Source organism: Pyrgilauda ruficollis, unplaced genomic scaffold (genome assembly GCF_017590135.1).
Source record: "Pyrgilauda ruficollis isolate IOZ18807 unplaced genomic scaffold, ASM1759013v1 scaffold66, whole genome shotgun sequence".
Classification (NCBI taxonomy): Eukaryota; Metazoa; Chordata; class Aves; order Passeriformes; family Passeridae; genus Pyrgilauda; species Pyrgilauda ruficollis.
In genome coordinates, this window is record NW_024528377.1 from 5,300,696 (window position 1) to 5,324,170 (window position 23,475).

At 40.3% G+C, this 23,475-nt stretch overlaps 1 protein-coding gene across 1 annotated transcript; it reads left to right on the forward strand.

The window, feature by feature from the left end:
* The first annotated feature begins 9,143 nt into the window (after positions 1–9,143).
* LOC121362672 (islet amyloid polypeptide) lies at positions 9,144–13,335 on the forward strand. Its single transcript, XM_041484348.1, has 3 exons — positions 9,144–9,223; positions 9,362–9,496; positions 13,146–13,335. The coding sequence occupies exons 1-3, from the start codon at positions 9,144–9,146 to the stop codon at positions 13,333–13,335; spliced, it is 405 nt and encodes a 134-aa protein (XP_041340282.1).
* The last annotated feature ends 10,140 nt before the right edge of the window (positions 13,336–23,475 follow it).

The window sequence follows — 23,475 nt, forward strand, 5'->3', positions numbered from 1 at the left end:
ATTCAGATCTGTCTTCTGTCCTCAACTCTGCCATCCACTCTACTCATCCCTTTCAACTCATCATTGCCTCAATTTTTTACCATGTAACACAATAAAAATAATAAAAACAAAAATAAAAACACTAAACAGACTTTTCTAAAAAGCATTCAGACCCACACCTTGGAGATAATACTGCATAGGTGCAAAACATTATTGTTGCCTGGCTTCATAACTAGTTATTTGTTTAAACCAGTGATACTGTCATAACAATTTCTGCCTTAAGAAAGCAGTTTAGCACATTGATTTGCACTTGTGAGGGTTTGGGGGCTTTGCTTTTATTTTGGCAAAGCATATTCCTGCCTTCTAGCCTTGCAGCAAAATTTATGAGGACATAAAATTCATTATTCTTCATAAAATTTGCTGCAAGTGTGGAAGATATTCTGTTGTACAAACCTCTGGTTTTAAGTGTTAGGAAACATAAATGTTTCAATTGTCCAAACAGCTTTTCAGAACGTTGAACACCTAATTATACACTTTTGGGCAGTACTTCCTAGCTGAAGTACAAAGGGATTTGTTGTGTGGTCAGGTCATCAGCTGAGAGGCAAATTGTCTCAGGAACATACTCCAAAGGAACAAACTGCAGGCTGACTGGCAGTTCAAAGCTTCAGAGTCTCTCTGGAGCCTTTTCCTCTGGAAAAATGACATTACCTGTGATTCATCCATCAGGGGTTTATGTAACCTGATGGCATTTCACTTCACTACCCATCAATCCACGAGGATCTCGGGGTGTGACAATGTGCTCTGTGTGCAGAGATGCCATCGGGCTGGGGGTTAAAGGTGACACCCCGGGCTCAGCTCAGTCCTAAAAGCTGTGACACGTCTGAGGGGAAGATGCAGGATCTTTTGGGAATCAGGCACCTGTGAGCAGGGCTTTTCTACAAACACCTCGTTTTTAAAGCATGGGAAATTTTCCTAGGATGCCCTGAAATAAATCCTCTTCCTCAGAAAGGTTAAAGTTGCATGAAACACACAAATCCTCTTTTGGCAGTGAAAATTAAAGTGCTGGCTTAAAATTACAGTGTAGCTTTAAGAGTTTCTGATAAAAAATACCTCACCTCTATGGTAATAATTTCTACAGTGGCTTTTTTAGCTTCTACAAATTGTTATGAGTGTTATAAAAGGCAGCAGGATGATGTATGACTTAAAGCAGTGGGCTGCAGTGATCCACAGCACCATGAAGATTATGCTGCTTATGACAACATCCTAAAAATGGTTTTAAAATGTGTTAACCCCTTGTTTACATGAAGTATGAAATGTACTGTTGACATGAAATTATATATGACACTACTCATTTATATATATATTATTTTTTTATATATTTTATATATGTTATTGCTTATTTTTAAACACAATATCCTAAGCATGAACACAGTTCCAATAAGCATGCAGGCATGTGATAGCTCTCTAAAATGAAAAGAGCCATTTGCAGCCCATGGGAACTCTGTGAAAATTAACAAAATCAAGCCTTCAGTCACCAGAATCATGGTCACTAGCCAGAGTGGAAATGTGTAGGAATCCTGGTAAAATAAATTAATAATAATAATAACAATAATAATAATAATAATAATTTTTTTAAAATACTACCTCTGCAGACAGTAGTTGATGTAACAGAAAATACTCTGAAATCAAAAGCAGAATTGAAGATACCCACTCTAAATGTACAGTGGGTATCCAACACCCATGGATTTTAAAGACACTTCTCCTGAGGGCTGTGCCCCCCTGCTGCTCTGCACAAGGCTCTTTTCTCAATCAAACGCTTTCCTAAGGTGACTTTTCCACTTTTTCCCATTGGAATGTTGCCATTCATTGGCACAATGTGTCAATACGAAACTATTTCAATGTGTTAATGACTGAAAGGCTCCAGAGCCTCATTTTCCCCCCCCCTCACAATAACACCATGCTTTCAATTTTCCACTGGGTGTTTGGCTCATTTATTGCAAAAAACCACCACCTTTTGGACTAGCCATGTCACCTGTAGCTCCTCAATTATTTGTGAGAGCTCACATTTAAGTACTGACTTTTCCACACCATTCCCAAATTCTGTTATCGAGGATGAGCTGGGCCAAACACGGATTTGCTGCTAAATGGAAGGAAACAGCAATATTTGGTGTAAAAGCCACCCCAAAACAGACCAAAAACCCACTACATGTTTTCGGATGCATATGCTAAACTTCTAATGAATTTTTGACGACTTCTTACATCAAGACAGCATCATGTAGCTCTTCGTGTTCCTTGTGCTCACCAAAGGCTTTTCTCATCCCCGAGCAGAATGAAAAGGTCAGGTCTTGCACTCACACACAGTGATTCAAGCCTGCTGTAAATCCAGCCCTTCTTCAAGGAGGGCTATCTTATTTTGCAGCTACGTGTGATGCCATGCCATAAATAAGTTAATTAATGCTTCATGGTATTGGCAACGTAAATTCTCCTACGTCAGCTCACAGACTGCATCTAGCCTTGGTGAAAAATTATTAAAAACATGACTGATTCTCAGCTCAGCACAAGCCTCCTTTTGAAACAGCGGGGGAAATGCCACTATTAATAGCAGAGCTGTCAAGACAGCATCATCTAAAAGACTCAGAGTGTTTCAAGACAAAGCCAGGCTGTCATTCTCTTGCAGCAGTTTGCAGAGAAGGGGAAAAAAAAAAAAAGTGGGATAGTTTAAAAGTGGGATAGTTTAAAAGTGGGAGAGTTTAAAAGGGAACTTCGTTAAAACTTAGGCACTGCCTCAGGTATGGAGGGCTGACATGAATCTGTGTGGAATTCTTTTGGAAACCAGCAGTTTCTCCAAGAGGTGACTGATTTCATTTGCTTTGTGCTTCCCAGTGATTCACCTGCACTGGAAGAAGTCTGGGGAGCACAGAGGGTGGCTCCTGCTCCCACTGCACCTTCTGCAGATGTCTGTGCCCTTTATCAAAGATGCTGGGGTGGGGAGGAAGGGGTGGAGAATTCTCACAGTTAAAATCAGAAGCAGCACTTCCACACATGCCTAATTCCTCTCTTTTTCCCCCTAGCAGGAGCATTTAGGGAGACTTCATTCTGGCATTTAATAGCTATGGGGTGGCCAAATTGAGACCTTCCAGGACCTCAAAGGAACCCACAAAAAGATGGAGAGAGATTATTCACAAAAGTATGGAATGCCAGGACATGGGGGAATGGCTTCACATTGACACAGAGTAGGGTTAGGTGGGATATTAGGGAGAAATTTTTCCCTGGGAGGGTGGTGATGCCCTGGCACAGGGTGCCCAAAGAAGTTATGGATCCTCCATCCCAGGAAGTGTTCCAGGCCTGGTTGGATGGGGCTCTGAGCAGCCTGGGATATTGGAAGATGTTCTTGCCCAGAGAAGTTATGGATGCTCCATCCCTGGAAGCGTCCAAGGCCAGGTTGGATGGGGCTCTGAGCAGCCTGGGATAGTGGAAGATGTTCCTGCCCATGGCAGGGGGTTGGAATTGGATGATTTTTAATGTCTCTTCCAACCCAGGCCATTCTATCATTCTATAATTCAATATATTCACCCTGCCCTTCCTTTCAGCAAGGCTTTTTGTTCTGCTTTGAAGTACACGTGAATACAACACGTGAGAGAACTCCCTGTAGTATTGCAGAAGTGGCAGGTACACATTCCAGCAAGATCTTGGAAACCTGAACACCTCTTTATAAATAAATTGCTACAGAAAGTGACTGAGGAGAATTAGCACAGCAGGAAGAAATGGATGACTCAGTTTACCAGAAAGGAAGAACAGTATTTCTATTCCATATTCATATTTAGAGCCCTTGAGAGTGGCATTGGTAACCAAAAGGGAGTCCTGCTTTTGCTTGTAACTTCTGGGAACAGGGGAAAAGAAAATCAAAAAGTCAAACCTTCTGTTGTGCTCAAAGGTAAATTGTGGGATGAATTAAAACTCTAATAAACTGTAAGTAAGAACAGCATAGGAACTACAACTCCACAACCACTGGGCTGTCAGTTCTGCCTTTTCTGATCTAAAATTGGAGTTTATTTCCCCTGCTGGAGGGATTCCCAGCCACAGGCACTGATTCAGCACAGGCTGCTGAGCTCACTCTCACAGCAATCATTTTTTTAGAATTAGCCAGAGTTCTTTCAGGCCACGTCATTGCTCTGTCAATGGCGTGAGCTGAGTAACAAAATACATCATAAAAATTGGTTTAAAATACTCCTGACTACCCAAATTACTCCTTTTCATTTGCTCATCAATCCCATGGATGGACACTGTTTCTTTCTGAATCATCTTTTTTTCCTCTGGGGGAGAAATGAGTAACTTTCCACCTCTTACCTCGCAGCTGCTTCTTACATATTTCTTCCTCAGGCTTAACATCAGTTTTGGGATCAACAGGAACAGCTCTTTGTATTTTTATCAGCTCTGGAATGGCCCACACGCAAGAGGGGCAACAAAGAAAGTTGTGCTAGCAAATGCATATTTGATAAAACACTATTTGAACAAAGCAGTTACAGCTTAAGTGCTAACAGTAGAAAATTACAACTCGCACACACCACAAAGTACAAACACTGTAGTACTCAAACACTTGTAGTACTCAAGCAAGAAACATTGGGAAGAGAGCACTATAGCCAAAATTTTCAGACTTTGCCATCCAAATGTAAAAATTTAGGGAACAATCAAGGTTCCTATCATTATCACTTGTCTAAAGCGATTTTACACTCCCTCTGATGTTCCACATGGTTTTTGGTTCACAGAATTCACAGAATGACTAGGTTGGAAGAGACCAGCTAGTTACAATAGTGTCCTGAGAGCCAGGTTCATGAATGTCAGTCCTGGATATTTTAGGACATACAAAATGACAGCAGAAAACCTGATTTACTCTTCTAATTTCAGATTTGGCCATATAGGGTACTTTGACTTTTTCAGAGGTGCTGACACTATCAATGAAACCTACTTTTCATGCTTTACTTTTGGGGTTTTGTTTGTTTGTTTGTTTCTTTATTTTTAATTAAAAAAGATTGAAAGGCTACTAAAATTGCTATAAGCAATTGCATTAAACACTGTGCTCAGCTCACAGCTACAAGGCACAGTTCTGTGTCATTACTGGAATGTTTACACTGATGGATGGTAATGCTGCTGCTGTTCTGATTGCTGGTTTATTCAAAAAACTTAAATAAGTATTGAAATAGTTGAAATTGAAATTGCAGGTTAATGACTAAACCTTTCCTTTTTCCATTTCGATACAACAGGCCAACTAATCCACCAGTTATTCACACACTTCCAGCTCCTGGTAGCTGAGCAACAGGGTGATTTCCTGGAGACATCTGCCTCACACAGCTGTGCAGCAGCTGGGGAAGTGCCTGCACCAGGGAACGTGGCTCTGACACTCCCAAACTGGGGGGACACATCCACGAGCAAGAGCCTTAAGGTGTTTTATTAATGTTATGAAGCAAATGTAGAACTCAGCTATTAGAAGTGGGAGCCAGCTGCCCAGCAGGTGCCAAGAACAGCCTAAGGAAAAGGTAAATGGGAGAAAGAGGGAGACAACCTTCACTCCCAGGCACTGAGCTCGTAAGAGAGTTGAAGCAGCCCTGGTGGAATTAATTTAATTTGCGTTTCAAGGCCCACAGTGTAAACACCTGCAGCTGAGCCAGCCACCCAAGGCTGCTGCTGGAGGCAAGAAGCAGAAACAGGCACAGCCCAGCTAAGCTGCTTTGGAGTCCTGCACTGGAAACAGGCACCAGGGTCTCTGTTCACTGACATTTAGTGACACACGTCCCACCTGTCCTGGGGGACAGGAAAGCAGCAGACCCTTGAGACAAGGCTGGTTCCCTGCTCCTCTGCTGCCAGTGCACAGCATGAGCAGCATTTTGCAGCTCCAGACAGTGTGTAGGCAGCTTCCAGAAGGAATCAGGGAACTGGGAAAACTGTCTTCTGGATTTGGATAGTTTCTGAACCTCAGCTCTGGTGTCGCCCTCTTATAGGCACAATTCATTAAACAAATCTTTGCATAAAGACTTAAATATTTTAGTATAAATATCTAAAATTACCACTACTACTCAGAATAAAGCTGATCACAGATTTCTTTAATAAAACCACTTGATTTTCTTTTTCCTCAGGCTGATACAACACATGTCAGAGAACTCTATGTTGTCAACAGCTATATGTTGTCATGCACAGGAATAAAGGGTTTTTCCTAAGATCAAGGTTAAGGAACTTTGTCAGTGGTAAAAACAGCTTTCCAACCAATCCTTGAATGGCACTGACTGTGAAGTATTTAGTGCCAGCCTCTTGAAATTCGAGTTATGAACTGTTCTGCTGTCAAAGAGATTCCACAATTTAATATTCCATTCCTGTTTGTGGAGGAAAACACTACTCCTGCTTAAGAGGACTTGCAGCAGGAGCTGCAAAACCTCACTTTTGTTAACTTTACATGTGACTAATTGCTGGACAGACTTCTTGCTGACCCTGCCAAGATGCTGTGCAGCCCAGGAGGCTGGCAATGCTCCTGGGACATCATGAGCCCACTTTCACTTCCACAATGCACTCTGCTGCCTTTCTGTTCTTCTCTCAAAGCATTCGTGGCTCCCCCCCAGTCTACTTTGCAGGACAGCTGAAATTAGAATTTGGGATCAATATTTATTTGAAAATTGGTATTTCATTTTACTTCTCTCAAGACATAGCTTGGTTCAAGTTTGATACAGAAACCACTCTTAGATGCCTTAAAACAGAAGAGATTCTGAGTATTGAGTGAAGTATTTTAAAATCTTAAACACAAACTTTTCTATCCATTGCTTTTCAGGATTTGAAACATCTCTCACATGGGCTAAGACCACTGCTGAGTGTCAGTGGCACACAGATCTCTTTCCACCCAGGAAAAAGCACAAAAAGGCATTTTCAAGTTCAATATCCAAGCAGGGAAGATTGGCTGATGTCAATCCTCAGTCAGAGTACCTGTACAATTGTTTTTCAGCACAATACAATCACTGTAAGAGGGGTTTAATCATGCCTTCATTTCAGAGGAGGGAAATTGCCACAGTGAAATTAACACCAGAATGTTATTTCATCATAGTCAAATTCTACAGGGAGTCTTTGGAGAGAAAAACTTGTTTCAGATGTTGCACAGAACTTACTGTCATGGTGAAGATAAAATACTGCACTTACTTCTCTTACACTGGGACTGTCCATCCAGAGAGGAAATAACAGGAACCTGGTGAAAAGAAGTATATGATCATATAAAAACAGAGAAAAAAATTATCCAGCAGTAGCACCCTTAAAAAAAAAAAAAAATAAAATAAACCAACTACAACACAGAAAAAAAACCCCAAAGCAGCATCTACAGCAATCAACAAAATACTTTGTCACTTTCTAGAGCCTCATTTGCAGACTGTTGTAATGAAGTTGAGGAGCTACTATCCCAGCTAAATATTCCTTCTGTATTCACCTCGAGTAGCCTGAAGTGAGCCAGCGCTGGAACTGGAGCCATTGCAAGGAAAATCTGCTACTACAGACTAAACCAACAAAGAAGGGGGTTCCCAGCTCAGGCAATGCTCTTGGCACTGAAGCAGTTCTGAGCTCTGAATTCGTGTTCTTGGGGGCAGAAAAGATGCACATGGTAACTTCTTATCACAGAGAAATTTTGCTCAGCTTTTGTGCCAGAACCTTGTCCTTTAAAAATAATTAAAAGACTGTTTTCCAAAGGCATTGGGGTACCTAGCAGAAACTTAGGATACAGAGGGGGAAAAAATTGATTTGCCTAATTTCCACTGAAATCCGAGATAAATGGTTCTAATCTGTATCCTTGGAAATCTGCAATTAGGTAATTCATTAACACTGGATTTAGTCTATTAAAAGCTGTACATTTTTCCCTGAACCATACTCAATTCATGCTAGAGAAATAAATTTGCACAGGTAGTTTTATTCTGAATTTCCTGGCTTTTTACTCCGAGTCTTTGCCTTCTGAAAAGTATTAATTGACTCAATTTTCACGCGTGACAAAGAATCCACCTGTGTTAGTAAAACAGGAGATTTTACATTCATAGTGACAGAATTTTCATTGACATTTAGACCTGACTAGTAAATGTACATGATTTCTACCATGTTACCCAGAATGAGAACTCTAGCTGTCAATTTAAACAACTTTCACTCTTATTTGTCATACAGCTTTTCTCCCTTCAGACACCTTTTCTTCCTTTATATATTCTCCAGCAAACCTCCACAATTTCAACTCTTCCATCTTTTCTGATGGAAGACTTTTCCTTCATTTCAATCACCGGTGGCCTGGCGTTTCATTTGCTCTGTAACTTTTGTTACCTTATTTAGCCCTCGAAAACACCCACAGGGAATATTACCTCAGCAGCTCATCATTTTACAGGAGCTGGAAAATCTACAGAGGCTACGTTGCTGATGTGCAGGATGCTGTTGCAGCACCTTCACCAGGGCATCCTGCACAGAGCAGGTGAATATTTTCCCCATGCACTAGTGCAATAATGACCCAGCTGCCTCTGCTCCTCTCCGGGGCACTTTCTGTCTGCAGGCTCTGGAACTAACGACAGTCTCCCTGTGCTGCCTGATGTCAGAGCTGAGAAAGGTGTCAAGGATATATAAGAGCCAGAAAGGAAGAGGGGAAAGGATGCTCCAGAGCTAGATGCAAGCGTGGAATTGTTGCATGCACACTTCTTGCTAACCAAGAGGGCTCGCTGCCTTCTCCAGGTAGATCCGTGGCCACAAAAAGGTAAATAATTTCCCTTTTTCCTTACTTTACCTGCAGTGGAACAGATGTGCTTCAAAAAGCACAATATTATTATTAATCAAGAGCATTTTTCAGGAAAAGGCTAAGACATCTTTAAAGTAAACTGCACTGGGGAGCAGAATTTGAGACTGGGATGTGTCAGGGAATGCAAACCAGAGGTAAGGGATAGGATTGAAGCTACTGGATGGAAAATGAGCATTTACTGCTGAGAGCTGTATTTCTGAAACTGAGTTGTGTCACTAAACTTGAGGGGATCATTTTTCTCACTCCAGCCTGTGAAAAAGACTAGCTGCTCTTGATTTAGGACAGAATGGGCATCAACAACAGGAGATGCTGAGGAGTATTTGGGTTAGCTTTCAGTTTTGAATCATTGTTCTCTGCAGAAAGTTTGGCAGGAAAGATGTGCAACCTAAAGCTGCCAGTTTTCTTCATTGCACTTTCCGTCGCTCTGAGCTGTTTGGAAGCTACACCTATTGAGAGGTGAGTAACAAATAATCATCTTTATTTCTCTTTAGGGAAAAGGGTGTTCAGACTATTGCATGAGTTGCTTTTGCTTTCATGTCTCACGTGTTATAAAAACGGAGTTATTCGAGCTCACTGTTTTATTGTTGCTCACAGATTACTGTCTGTGGCTGATGATCTAGCTGATGGTACTTCCAAGAGACAAGGATGGATGTTGCCTGTAATGTCACAGAATACACTCTCAGGACTCAGTGAGGAAATGCCAGAACAACCAGCAGCAAAGACAAAAAGGTATTGAATTTCCCTTGTTTCTTCCAGCCACATCAGACTGAACCATGGAGCAAACTTTGTTCCAGTGGTATCCTGCTACTTGAGAGACTTCAGCTGTTTTTCTCAAAAAAAGAGATGAAAATATCCTTCTACTAGACAGAGGTTGCCTGTAAGCATAAAGATCAGCTTTTCTGTAACATAAAGATCAAAGCATTCAGGGTAGAAAGTGAAATCCAGGGACAAAGTTACAAATCATTTAATCACTTTGCAATTATAACACTTTCATAAATTACAAAGACTGCAAATAGTACATTACCTTGAGAAGAAAGGAGGTGTATTCTGCAAGTGCCTTTCTTTTTAAAAATTTGTCAGATTTCCAAGCCTGAAGAGGGGAAAAAAAAAGAAAACATACCCTTCTTAATAATACTACTGCTCTGCTAGAGTGGAATTATTTTATAGTATAAATGCTTTCAGTAATTAAGCAATTTTAAAATCACAGAATTAAATATTAATTTAATCACGGGAAGAAAGAAAAGAAGAAAATGGTTCTGATAGAATTTCACTTCTCTGAAACACATTCTCATTTATAAATTCATAAATTCAATTTCAGGCAACTTTTTAACGAATAAAAACCATTTCAAGATTTATTAGCAATTTGTACTAAAAGATAAGCAGCACTGAACCATTCTACTTTTCACAGAATCATCAAGGTGGGAGGAGAGCTTCAGGTTCATCTAGTTTGGTCAGGCTTTTGAGTGAATTTCTTTCAATGACAATTCTGTTACAGAGGAATTCAATAAATACATGTGTATATATAGTTGCCTGTTCCTCTGTCTTTGAATATATATTTTAAAAATTCTATTATATGACAAATTTTATACCTTATAACAGAGATGAAATTCTCACACTTTTTACAGCTATCACTTTAAAAATAAATACAAACCCCCCAAAATAACAGTAATATTCAAACACAAGGCACCACCTTGAGGAGTGTGGTGTGCCTTATCTGCTTTCCTGGGGCCCAGAACCACCTCTCACTGAGTGAATTGTCTAGTGGCAGCAAATATTCATTTAAAGCTAAAAAAACATGTCTCACTGATGAATTGTATACTGGCAGCAAATATTCATTTAAAGCTAAAGGGGTGGTGGGTTCAGCCAGGCTGGACATGAGATAGAAACCCAGCAGCTCCAGTAAGGGCTGGAGTTTTCAACTTGATTTTGTAGCTTTGATGGAAAAGAGAATTCTGCCTCCACAAACAAAGCAGGATCTCTGGGAGAACCAGCTGCTCTTTGAAGCTTGTATGTTAAAGGCTTGGTTGAAACCAGTAGAAATACCCATGAAAGTCAATGAGAGGTTATATAAAGACCCTGTCCAACAATTTTCTTTTAATGCAATTACACATTTAAAATATTAATTGCTTAAAAACTGCTGCATATCTAATAATGAAGAACCAGTATAATACAGACATTCCTTACACTGCTGCTGTTCTACTTGGATTTTTAGATCAATACAAATAACTTCAAAAGGTGACATGACATTTGAGATTATAGATCTAATAATCAGTAAGGAAAGGAACTTATTGGTAACTGCTCAGACTTTGAAAATGGGATATTCTTGCTCTTCACAGTATATTTGAGCCACAAAGTGGTGTCTAACTCATGCCATATCAACATGAAGAAATCCAAGAAAAAAAGCAATAACTCAGTAGGCAATCTCAGCAAGCAAGTATCTCTGTCTGAAGGAACAACACAGCAGTCTAAGGAACAAATCTTAAAATCCAAGCTCTCTTAAGCTAACCATTTTATTACAACTTTAAAGAAACCTAATGCTACATAAATTTCACACGGACTACTGTAAATGGTCTGTTGGTACAGATCATAAAATGTTACTTTTAAACACAGATTCCTCCTTGAACATTCTTTTCAAAGTATCATTCAGCAAAGGATTATCTCTCACAACAGAACTTCCAGGTTGTTGGTGTTCCGAAAAAGATGTGGCAGTTTAGTCAGAGCTCAGTGCTAGAGAGACAGGGCTAAAGAGCATCCTAAGTGGTACAGCTACCTCTGATGAGGTGTGGTGCAGAGGGGAGAAAGCCTTGGGGTTTAGCCCCCTTGGTGGGGACTGGAATATTACCAGTCACTTCAGTGAGGGCAGGAGGTGATTCTGCGCAAGCACGAGAACTAAATGAATGTTAGTGATCATCATGATGTTAGTAATCCTCATGATATCAGCAAGAGCTCTAAATAGATTTAGAAGTTCAGCTGAAAGTTAAACATTTAGTCATTGCTTTCACTTAGTGTCTTACCTATACTATCATTACAGGTTTTCTGGGTGTCATAAACTGCTGTGCAGGGTATCAATAAAAACGACATATGACTGTTCAGGTCTCTGCATTTGAATAAGCCCCATCATTAAAACTGATAATAGCACCCAGCACAAGGATTTTTTTCAGGCACAAAGTAGGTGGTGGGAAGATTCTAACGTTCCTGTATTTGTGCACACACTAAAAGAACTCCCACGTTAGCAGAGCTGAAGTGGCTGTGAAGAGCGGCGCACTCGATTGTCACATTCATATTTTCTGAAAAAACCCCTTGCCCAGGATTCTTCTCCTGGGAAGCTGAGAAGCCTCAGGGAAAAAAAGGAAAACAAATTCTTATCTCATTTGCTTCTCCTGTGTTGTGCTCACATGTGGAATGTGGTTGGAGATTGTTTATCCAACTGGTGATTGTTTCATTGGTTTCCTGTGAGTTGTTTTGACTCATTGGCCAATCAGGGTTGGGGTTCTGGTAAGAGTCACGAGTTTTCATTATTATCTTTTAGCCTTCTATAAGTATCCTTTCTGTATTCTTTAGTATAATTTTAGTACAGCATTCTTTATTATAATATAGTATCTTAAAATAATAAATTAGCCTTCTCAGAACATGGAGTCAGATTCATCGTTCCTTTCTTCATGTGAAAAACACCAATCACTTGTTTTTAAAATTTTTAAAAGTTTAATAGTAATAAAATGGTTATAACAATAGTAATATAATTATAGTAATAAAATTTGAACAATTGAGATTAGGACAATATGAGACAATAAAAACAAAGAGATACAGACATCCGGGTACCTTTTTCTGGGCAACACAAGCCCAAAAAAGGACACCCATTAACAGAGGACCAACCCTTAAAAACAATTGCCTGTTGCATATTCATACACCTCATACATGATGCATAAATTCCATTCAAACACAGGACTTTGTCTGCTAATTGTCAACTTCTCCTCTTAATCCTAATGGCATCTTTTTACTGAACAAGGCAGGAAGAAGTTCGTTTCTCCTGATAAAAGAGCAATAAATTCTCTTTCTCTGAAAGGTTTAGGTGTCCTGCAGCCGCCATCCGCTGGGAGCACCTCATCCCTTTCTAAAAATAAAACATTCCACCTACATAGTTCCTATTTTAACTACAAAAGTTACCTTTTAACTACGAAACTACATTCACCATACCGTTAAAATGTCAACACTACACAACTTTCTAACCTAACACACACAACATTCATTTTCATATTGGCGAAAAAGCCCATCCCAAAACACGCGCTTTCCACCCTTCGTCTGGGGGAAACGCGAGCGCGACACTCGACCGCTGGCGGCTCGGCTTAACCTCGCCTCTCTCTCTGCCCCACCTTGGCAGCCACCAGCTGCAGAAGAGGAAATGCAACACGGCCACGTGCGTGACCCAGCGCCTGGCCGATTTCCTGGTGCGCTCCAGCGGCAGCGTGGGCGCCCTGTACCCTCCCACCAACGTGGGCTCCAACACCTACGGCAAGAGGGACGCGCCAGGGCGGCCTGGCACGGAGCCCCGCGGCCGCGCACGGCTCTAGGCGGCTCTTGAGAAGCTGTTTTTAATGTGTCGGCGACCTGTTGGTGGTTTATTACTTGTACAGTCTTAGCAGTGCCTTGTTTTCCCTGCGTGTGTGTGATTTGTGTTCAGCGTTGCGCTGCGCGTGTGCCGCGACGCGCGTGGGCCACTCTTTCAACTCCATTAAGAGCTCCAGAAATCTGCTTGGTGAATCCCCTTGTAAAAATCCACCGTGGTAATAAAATGGAAAAGTAATTGCAACAAGGTTTTTTTTTAATCATCATTATTATTAAAAGAATGAAAAAATAACCCATGATGTGTATGTCTTTATAAAGCTCGTAATTAAAGAACAACAAATGTTCTTAATTAAACAAGAACAAAATAACTAACAAGAACAAATATGTTGTTAATAAAGAACAAGAAGAATCAGAATGCTAGCAAAAGTGATGTCTTAATGAAAGTAAAACAGAGGAATCTTCTGGCTCTGAGACATCCACAGCAGGTTGTTTTGTGCAGCTGCAGGAATAGCTAGAGGAGAAAAGATGCTGCACTGTGCACCATGATCATAAAATTATGCAGTTTACTGACTGGTCTGTGTTCACCACAACAAACAAGCAAAGAAACTGGTCTTGCAGCACAGACTTCTGTGTCTGCTTTAAGAATTTGCATTTCTTATGTAAAGATGGTATCAGTAAAATCTAAGCATAATGAGTGCTTTTAAATATGAATTAGATAAAGCTCTCATAACAATCTAGCAGAAACTGGGTATCCCTTTCCTTGAAGCAGAGTAACAAAGGGAAAAGAAAAAAACAATGAGTAGTTCAAGAACCAAAATGCTTCATAGAAACTCAGTAATTTTTTTCACTGGCATACTTACATTGCTACCAAAATCCAGGAAAATATATCATAGAAGGGCAGACCTTAATGAGAATCTGGCAGTGTTATCTTCTCCTATCTCAGCCCAGAATCAGTGCAGGCTTAAAAACCTTTTAAATCCTTTAAATTGTAAAGCAAATTTAGATAGAAGTGGCATCCTATATCACAGAAATGGCTGGTTTGACCACACTTCCTCAGTGAAGGGCTCACTGTCATCTGAAAAAACATTATTGTCCAATTATGAAAAACATTCAGCAGAACCTTAGTCAAGGAGAAGCAAATGAAAGTTTAATTACTGCCTTCAGTTGTTGTGTTTCTGTTATAAAGTATACCTCCAAATAGAAACATTTTTGCTACATTTAATGTTAAATGGCATGTTCGCTTCATTTCCCAAAAAACCCAATGGGAATAAAAATTACTGCACAGGATTCCTACAGTAACAGTGTTACTAATTACCCTCTTTATTGAAGAAAGTTTCAACCTTCATTAATGTTCTAATTAATGATATCAATCCTGAATTTTATTGAGAAAACCATTTTTATATGGCATTAAAGTTGTCTAATATTAATTTCTGCCAGCTTGAAATGCTTTCCCTCCCAGTTACTTTTGAGTTATGTTGCACACACACTGTGTGCCCAATTTGTGTTTCAGTTAGAATATTTGTGTTTCAGAACACAAATAAAGTGAGAGGAGGGTTCTGGAGTGTCACTGTGACAGTGTTTGTGCAGAGGAGTCACCAAGTGGAGCCTTCCCCGGGGCTGGATGCTGATTTCTGCTGATCCCAGAGATCTGGAATATGGGCAATGCTTCATGCACCAGTTTTGTGTTTTCAGCCACCATCTGACAAACCCCAGCAAAGCACAGGCTGCCCATGCACAGGGCAGCTGGGGACGAGAATTTCTGCCTTCTGCACTCCTGAGTCTGCTGATTTGATACCAGCATCTGTTTCACATGGTCAGACTGTTCCAGAAACACTGAAAGATGGAACTCCCATCCCAAATTCAGTGAAACCACAGAGAGAGAGAGAGGAGAGGGGACCATCTCACCTGTCCCCAGCTCCTTTGTGTCCAACCAGCTGTCAGTGCTACCTGGTGGAGGAAAACAGCTTCTTCCAATCCATCCCAGCTTAGACATCTATTTTAGGATGGGATTAATCACTCCTGAAGTGCCTCTCTTTCTTCCCTGATGATAGAGAGTGTCTAGACAATTAGCTGAAAACGAGCACTTAACTTTCAGATAACTGCAGTTAGGTGACAGGAATCTCATCTGCATTTGGTATCAACTGCTCAAACTAAAATCAAAGGGAAAAAAATTTGGTAAAAATAACCCCACACCACCAACATCTCAGACTCCAAACCACCTTTTACTCTGAGCTAGGTTGGTTAATTCATCAGCCAGAGCAGCCTGAGAAATTTCCTGCAGTGAAACTTGTTTTCCCTCCCCTAAATTCCCTGGAGAACACAGCTCTGCTCCCCTTCCTCCTGCTGCTGCTGCAATTGTGCCTCTCAGAGAAGAAAGATCTAGCCATAGTAAGCCTGGATACAAGCACAATCCTGAGCAAATGAGCCAGGAAAAGAATGGATTGAAAAGGAAAAAAAAAAAAAAATTAATAATAAGCATTTAAGCATTGTTTCATCAGCTCTGCAAACAGCATAACCAGAATTTTCAGAATATTTAAGTAAAAAAATAAGTGCCTTTGTCCTTTTTTTAAAGTCCCAATATGTATTTCTCAGCTTCTTCAGGGATGTAAATATTATTTGAGAATCCAGCCTTACATAGCTTGGGTTCTTTTTCAATTCATCTGGACTCCCTACATCTTTCAGAGAACATGCAAGCAAACAAAAAATACAAAAGAGGAAAATTAAGAATACAATGTGATAAACGTGGCTATATTCCCTTTAAAAATTACTAAACCTCTGCTTTTTTAGTAAGTTTCATGAAGTTGTGTTTAAAAACAAAACAGAATAAGGACATAATATTGAATTTCACTAAATGAGAAGGGGAAGAGTAAAAGTCATCAAACAAGCAGAAGGATTGTTAAAAAAAAAAAGATTGCAGGAACATGAAGAATGTTTTAAATGGAGTAGTGGGCCCTAGGGTCTAATATTTCTTAGGAACTATGACAGCTTCATAAAAGACAGGATTTAGATTTTCTCCTGATGAATAGAGCTGAGGAAAGAAATTGATTTCACTTGTAAAAGCTTAGGCTAAAACTAAGAAAGCACACAATATTCATGAAACATAAAATGTATTTTACTGAACAGCAAATTTGGAATTAATAGTTTCAATTTATATGAAACAAATTGGCTATTTTTCAAACAAATAAGTCTCTTGATGAGAGTTTTAAACACCAGCCTGACAAAGCTCCCATTTACTGGGAAGCTTTAATTTAATGGGATTAGTTATTAGAAAGTCTGGATTTTACTGAATGGCTTTCACTGTTTGAAAGGTAATATATTGATACCCTGAATAAAATCCTTTTCCTGCACTGAATATCTTCAGCTGCCATCTTCAGTCTCTAGATTGATGCTGGCTTTGAACCAAGGAGCTTGGCTTTACAAAATTACAAACACAGTTTGGCAGGGGTGCTGGGCTCCTTGCTCCCAGTGACAAAGCTTTGTTAATTTTGTTAATTTTGAGCACAGGAAAGGGACAGCTCTGCATTCCCCCTGCAGTGCAGTGAGCAAAAAGCTGGGCTGAGGGGTGGCAGCTCTCCCTGCCCTGCACAGAATAATGGCTGAAGTCACACGAAACTGAATTCTCCATGGGATGTGACAACTTCTGTCCCAATCATCCTGCTCTGTTCTTCTGTTATCTCTGTTTTCCCACACTCAGAAAAAAATCCCACACTGAAAAACAAAATATTTTTGTGGAGCTGTGTAAGGCTCCAGAGCCAGACTCAAGCTCAGAGCTGAAATCCACCACCTAAACTAAGCTTCAGTTTAGGAACAAAAATCTGGATTCTCTAGTTTTCCTGCAAACTTTAGACAAATTGGTTTCCAGCTGCAATTGCTATGAAAACTATTTATCCCTTATTAGATTCAGTTAAGAATTCTTTCTCAACTAAAACCTATCTTAAAATCTTAACAAAAAAAAGGCTAACAAAAAAGTCTCAAACTAGGAATCATACATGCCATGAATGTTAAAAGTCATGTCATCAAAAGCTCACTAAAGAACAAGACAGTGATGATAAAACAATAGTTAAAATTGCTGTTCATTGTGCAAAAGAAAAGTCTCCTTGAATGCTAAAACATCTGAATGAAAAGAAAAAACTCAAATGCATTTTAAACCTAACAATAGAGCTGACTAGAGTAACAATCATGCCATAAAGTCACTATTTCCTAGAAATGCTTTTAAAAATACAAAATAGGTTTAATTATTCAAATTAAGAATCTTAGATCTGCCCCTACTATAATAACTTTTTTCCTCTCCACCTTACAAAATTCTTTTTGATCCTGCATTAGAGACAATGAAACTGTTTCTTACAGGATCTTTTGCAATATCCTAATATCCTAATTATAGCACAGGTAAACTGAGATCTGCTGCAGAACAGCTAGAGACATTTATTATTTTGCTTTTCAAAAGGGATTAATATACTAGGATGTATCAAAATAATTGGAGTTGTAATAAATAAATCATTACACAAGTGAATTTAAATAGTTGGGATCGATTTTAAATTAAGTGCTCCTCAACAGGATTGCAATAGCATTAAACCCAGAACATGCTTATTATTATTTACACTCCCAACAGAGGCAGATCAGGTTTTTTTTTTTCCAAACAGAATCAGTCCTTATTCATTCCTTCCCCTCTGGAAGGAGTCAAAGTGGGACTTGCTTCCACTGGGGGAATTGTGCTAAAATTTCAGCAGCCTGTGATTGATTGTCAGTGCAGCACTGAGGTGCTTAGCTTTCAGAAGATGGGGCATTTTTAAACATCATTCATTTTAAATATCATTCTGTGTTGCATGTCAAACTAGCCATACAACAGAGAAAAGGATTTTTTGTAATTTGTCTATTTGCTTGTTTTACAGAAGGAAGGAAGGAAGAAAGAAAGAAAGAAAGGGCTCATAAAAAAAGGAGGAGGGGATAAATAATGTTAAGGTTGAAAAATACATAAATTCTTTTCCATGATCAGTAAGCAACAGACAGCTACTTTTTTTTTTATTTCTAAATTTCCTGCTGTGCTGTGGTACAGGAAGAAGAGAGGAAAAACCAAGATTGTGGGGCAGAATATTCTTTGTCTCAGAGAAAATACAAATCTGAAGCAGCCTGAGACAGCAGGGGATGGTCAAGAGGACCTTCAGAGGAAAGATTATCTCACTGCCTCCAAGTACTGCTCCTGATTTCAGAACAAACACAGTGATATTAGCAGCATTTAGGTTGGAAAGGACTAAGATAATCAACTGTTAATCCAGCAAGTCCCTAAATGGCACAATCCACACGTGGTTTTTGAGCACTTCAGCGCCAGTTCTGTAAACACAAACACCCTGAGGGAGCCTAACATAGCACAGAACTGATAAAAAAAAATGTTATCTGGAGTTGAACAACTGCAAAATAAGTCTGTGCTTCATCCCAGTATTATTCCTCTTCATCCCACATCTTAGCAAATATAACTTCTGTGAATCACCACTCCCAGCTGCGAACAGAAGTCATTTAAACCCCAACTTTCCCCCCATTTTTCACATGAAACAATTAGAACTGGAAATGAATGAATGACTCTGCAGGACGATTTCTGTCAGCTACACCCTAAGCACCAAAGAACCACAGAACATCCTGGGCTGGCAGGCTCCCATGGGAACCACCAAAGTCCTGCTCCTGGCTGTGCAGGGAACAGGAATCCCACCCTGTGCTGGAAAGCTTTGTCCAAACGCTGTCACCACTTCCCTGGGGAGCCTGCTCAGTGCCCAGGTTTTTCTGGGTGAAAAACCTTCTCCTGGTATCCAGCCTAACCTCTCCTCGCACAGCTGCACGTGGATCACCTTGAGCTGGATCAGCCCCCAGGTCTGGAAGGAAGGAGACAGCTAAGGCAGGGTTTTGTCAGCAAAAAAAGGCATCACTGTGTGCCCAGAAGGGTATGCATGAGCTGAGCCTCAATCCAGCAGACACAACAATTTTATTTTACAGGACTTTCCTGTCCCTTATGTGCTGCTGGCCCAAGCACAGGGGTGCTCCTGTCATCTTCTGGTGCATCCCTAATTTCATCTCCATCGTTTTGCAGCCCGGAATCCCCAGCAAAGACAAGCCCACAGATCCCCCTGCATAGGGGCTGTGCTGCACAACTTCCCCACAGCTTTTGCAGGGTTTCCCCTCTCACTGCAGAGCCCAGCTCAGGAGAAGCTGAACTTCAAATGAATTTTTTCCTCCACACATTTGGGGCTACAGGCTGCCTTTAGGAAGTGCTGCTGGCACTGCTGGCCCTGTAACAGGCAAATCTCCTCCTTTTTAAGGCACTATTCATTTCCAGCCTGGCTTTTTCTCCTTTTTTTCCCCTCTCCCCTTCTTGTTTTGGGAAAGTTTGAAGGGAGGAGAGAATCAGTGAACTAAACATTGCTGTGAAAACAGCAGGGCACAGACAGGAAAAGATAACAGCGTGTTTTCCAAATCTGCACACAGACCCAGCTTCACACAGACCCAGTCACAAAAACAGCCTGACCTGCATGTACAACTCGAGCAACATGCACAAACAACATGGATTCATCTAGTGACCAACATGGCACAAAAGAGTTTTCCAACACTGAGGCCAAAAACAACATCTTGAAGAAGGGGCTGAATACATTTTTGCTGCTTAAAAAAAAAAAAAAAAAAAAAAAAAAAAAATTGGCTAAAAGTCACAGAGACTTTCAGGCTTGTATCAGAGTTTTCAGCCTTAATGAATCTGTTCTCTCCTACAAAAGCATTCTGCCACATGTTCAGGCAGGTATTTCCTAATTCCTGTAACAAACTGGAGGGCACATATTTCTGGTGTGATTTCTCAGAACAGTAATAATTATGTTAAGATCACTACCAAGCCAAATCAGAATTGTGGGCTACCCTGAGTTGGAAGGCACCCACAAGGATCACTGAAGTCCAACTCCTGGAGCTGCACAGGGCAGCTCCAAGAATCCCACCATGTGCCCCAGAGCATTTTCCAAACACTTCTTCCTGTAAAACCTGGCTGGAATAAAACATTTGTACCTCAGGAAATACCTTGAATCAATTTAAAACCCCAAAGCAGAGTCATTTCAGCTCCCTTGCATCACTAATAAGAGCAACCTGGAATTGTGAGAGTTGTGCAGCAGAAGGGCCTTGGCTCCCAGCTTCAGCTAAATGAGAATTCCCTCTTTGCATTTCATTTGTGGGAAAACACACTGAAGTTCCCAGTTTCTGGGCCTCAGCTGACCAACCCAACATTTTACTATTTATAATAGCCCTGCCAGAACTAACATTAAAATTTATTTTTATCTTTTTGACAAATTCTTTTTGTCTAAATTCTCTGTGATGAGTGCCAAAAAAAATAAGAATATCAAAAGAGTTTTAAATCAGGACACATGTCATTTCCTGCTTTGGGAGGTGGGGAAGAGTGAGATAAGGATAATTTATTAATTTATTAATATTGTGATCACTGGCCTTGCAGGTAAAGTAGGAAAAAATGGAGGATTAGCATGATGCAACTTAGGAAGCACCTAATCAGCAGCCTGGAAAATATGCCAGAGATGTAAGTGAAAACACAGAACAGCTAAGGTAAAGAGATGTCTAAAGGTGGTAGAGCAAACTTTTGCATTTTTGAGACCAAAATGCATCTGAGGGACTCAGCAGCCCAAGACACAACATTTCTGTCTGACTCGCAGGACTCAGAGAAGATCACCTGCTTTGGGCAGGCTTTCTGCACAGGAACTAGCTTCATTCCAGAGGGGGAAATCTCACTTCCTTCATTCCATCATCACATTAGGTAACAAGGCTGCAGGATTTAGCCTACTGCTGCTAAATAGTTACAGAAAGAAACAAGACTGTGCATGTTTTAAGAAATTGGTTTCTTTACCCTCTGTTCAGCATGACAAGCAAGAGACACGAGTGACATCAGTGACCATAAATTTCACTGCTTGGATATTAGATATATTTATTTCTATATCCTGGAAGGGACTGGAGATTGGGTAGGTGACTAATGCTGAGGTTATAAATTGCTGGGAGGAGAAAACTAAGCATAACTGTGAATTTCCTCCTCATACAAACACATCTGTCACATTCTGATCATATGAGCTGCAGTTCTAACCAAAACTGAGCTGAGCAATGCTTTTTAATCCAGATATCTGCATCCAATGCATCTTCACTCACCAAGTAAGACTCCTGAGTTTGTTGGGTTGTATTTCTACATAATTAAAGAACTAGAACTAGCATTAATCTCTGTGGCATCAGCTTGTGTCTACCATATCCCATAAAATCTCTTTTTTCCCCTCCAAGTTTGCACAATATCTGATCACTGGAATCTAAATATCCATCCAATGAGTTGCCACAGGCTGTGAACTTGGTATTTTACGTGCTGGGTGCCACTCTGTGCCTCACAATCTCTCTCTGAAATATCAGTTTGAAAAATGCCTGGTGTTTCAAATTGAAAAAGATGAGCTAAAAACCTAAAGAAGTTGTGTACCTGCCCCATCGTTTTCCATGGTGTTTCACTCTCAAACCTAACAAACACTGCTAAATAAAGACTGTTAATAAATAAACAAACACTGTTAACTATTTCACTGTGGCTGTATGCAGGCAAGGATGTAGACATAAAAATTTCAATGGTGGTGTGAATATGCTTATAAAGCCATTTTCTTTGGGTAACATGCTTTGCTGTCACTACCAGCTTCAATTGTCAGAGGAATTTTCTCTGCAAAACGGCGACTTTGGTAGTGAAATCTGCATGAATCTTCAGACTTTTGAAAGCAAAGCTGAGTACCAAAGTCACACACACCACATATCAGGCAATGTTTAAATACAAGGCCAGTCCCAACAAAGCCTGAGTGCCCAAGCTGAGGATAAAGCAGGAATATTTTATCTAAGGTTATATCACTGAATATCACCCATTATCCTTCTCTGTTTAACCCTTTATTGCATCTGCTTGTGTCAGTCAGACACTCTTTAAACCTCTGCTGTTTCCCCCACTTTCTTTTATATTTATATATAATATAAGTATAATGCTTTTACTTTCCAACGCATTAAAGCTATTTTAATGCAAGCACAGAGCACTCCCATTGCACTTATCTATGCCAAATATGCAATAAATAGATGTAAGAGAGCCTTCTCCTGCTGGAATGAGCCCTGCTCTCCTGGCCTGAGAGGTTTCTTTTCGAGCTAGGTCTTATGAGCTCTGAGAACTTACCACACCCCAGACAGCCCAGCTGCTCTGAATGGCATAAAATTAGCAGGATGGTTTTTGAGGTAGTGTTGGGAACACGAAAAGATTTAATAAAAGATAAAATAATAAAGTTCTTACAGAGAAAAGCTGAGTTAGGGGTAAGAAGTTTTTTCCTTCTGCTAAAACACACCATAGATTTTTTTTTTATTTATTTTTTTTTCTCTTCTCTTTCTAGTGAATTACCTAGGTGGGACTTCTTGGCCTCTGTCTAATTGGACAGCCTCAGGTCTGAGGTGAAGTCTAAAAGGTCCTATGAGGTGTTTTTGTACTAAACTGGGAGAGAAACTTTGGGCTTTTTTGCCTTTTTAAGCAGACAAAGAATAGTTTAGTTCCTCTATTAACAGAGAGCACTTTCCTACACTGGCCCTGCAGCCCCTTGCCCCCAAACCCTTCTAGAGAGCCACGGGCACTGCCCTGCTGTGCTGCATCTCAGCACAAACATGACACCTGAAATCCAGGAATCAGGAATCTGAAATCCAGGAATCAGGAATGTGAAATACAGAAATCAGGAATCTGAAACCCAGAAATCAGGAATCTGACATCTTCTATAAACCCCCAAACCCTCCTAGATGGCCACGGGCACTGCCCTGCTCTGCTGCATCTCAGCACAAACATGACACCTGAAAGCCAGGAATCAGGAATCTGAAATCCAGAAATCAGGAATCTGAAACCCAGAAATCAGGAATCTGACATCTTCTATAAACCCCCAAACCCTTCTAGAGAGCCACGGGCACTGCCCTGCTGTGCTGTATCTCAGCACAAACATGACACCTGAAATCCAGGAATCAGGACTCTGAAACCCAGAAATCAGGAATGTGAAATCTATAAACCCCCAACCCCTTCTAGAGAGCCACGGGCACTGCCCTGCTGTGCTGTATCTCAGCACAAACATGACACCCGAAATCCA

Coding starts and splice junctions, on each gene's coding strand:
- LOC121362672 (XM_041484348.1), top strand. CDS start 9,144: ATGTGCAACCTAAAGCTGCCAGTTTTCTTCATTGCACTTTCCGTCGCT. Junction 9,224..9,361: donor GAAGCTACACCTATTGAGAG/GTGAGTAACAAA, acceptor TGTTGCTCACAG/ATTACTGTCTGTGGCTGATG. Junction 9,497..13,145: donor CCAGCAGCAAAGACAAAAAG/GTATTGAATTTC, acceptor CCACCTTGGCAG/CCACCAGCTGCAGAAGAGGA.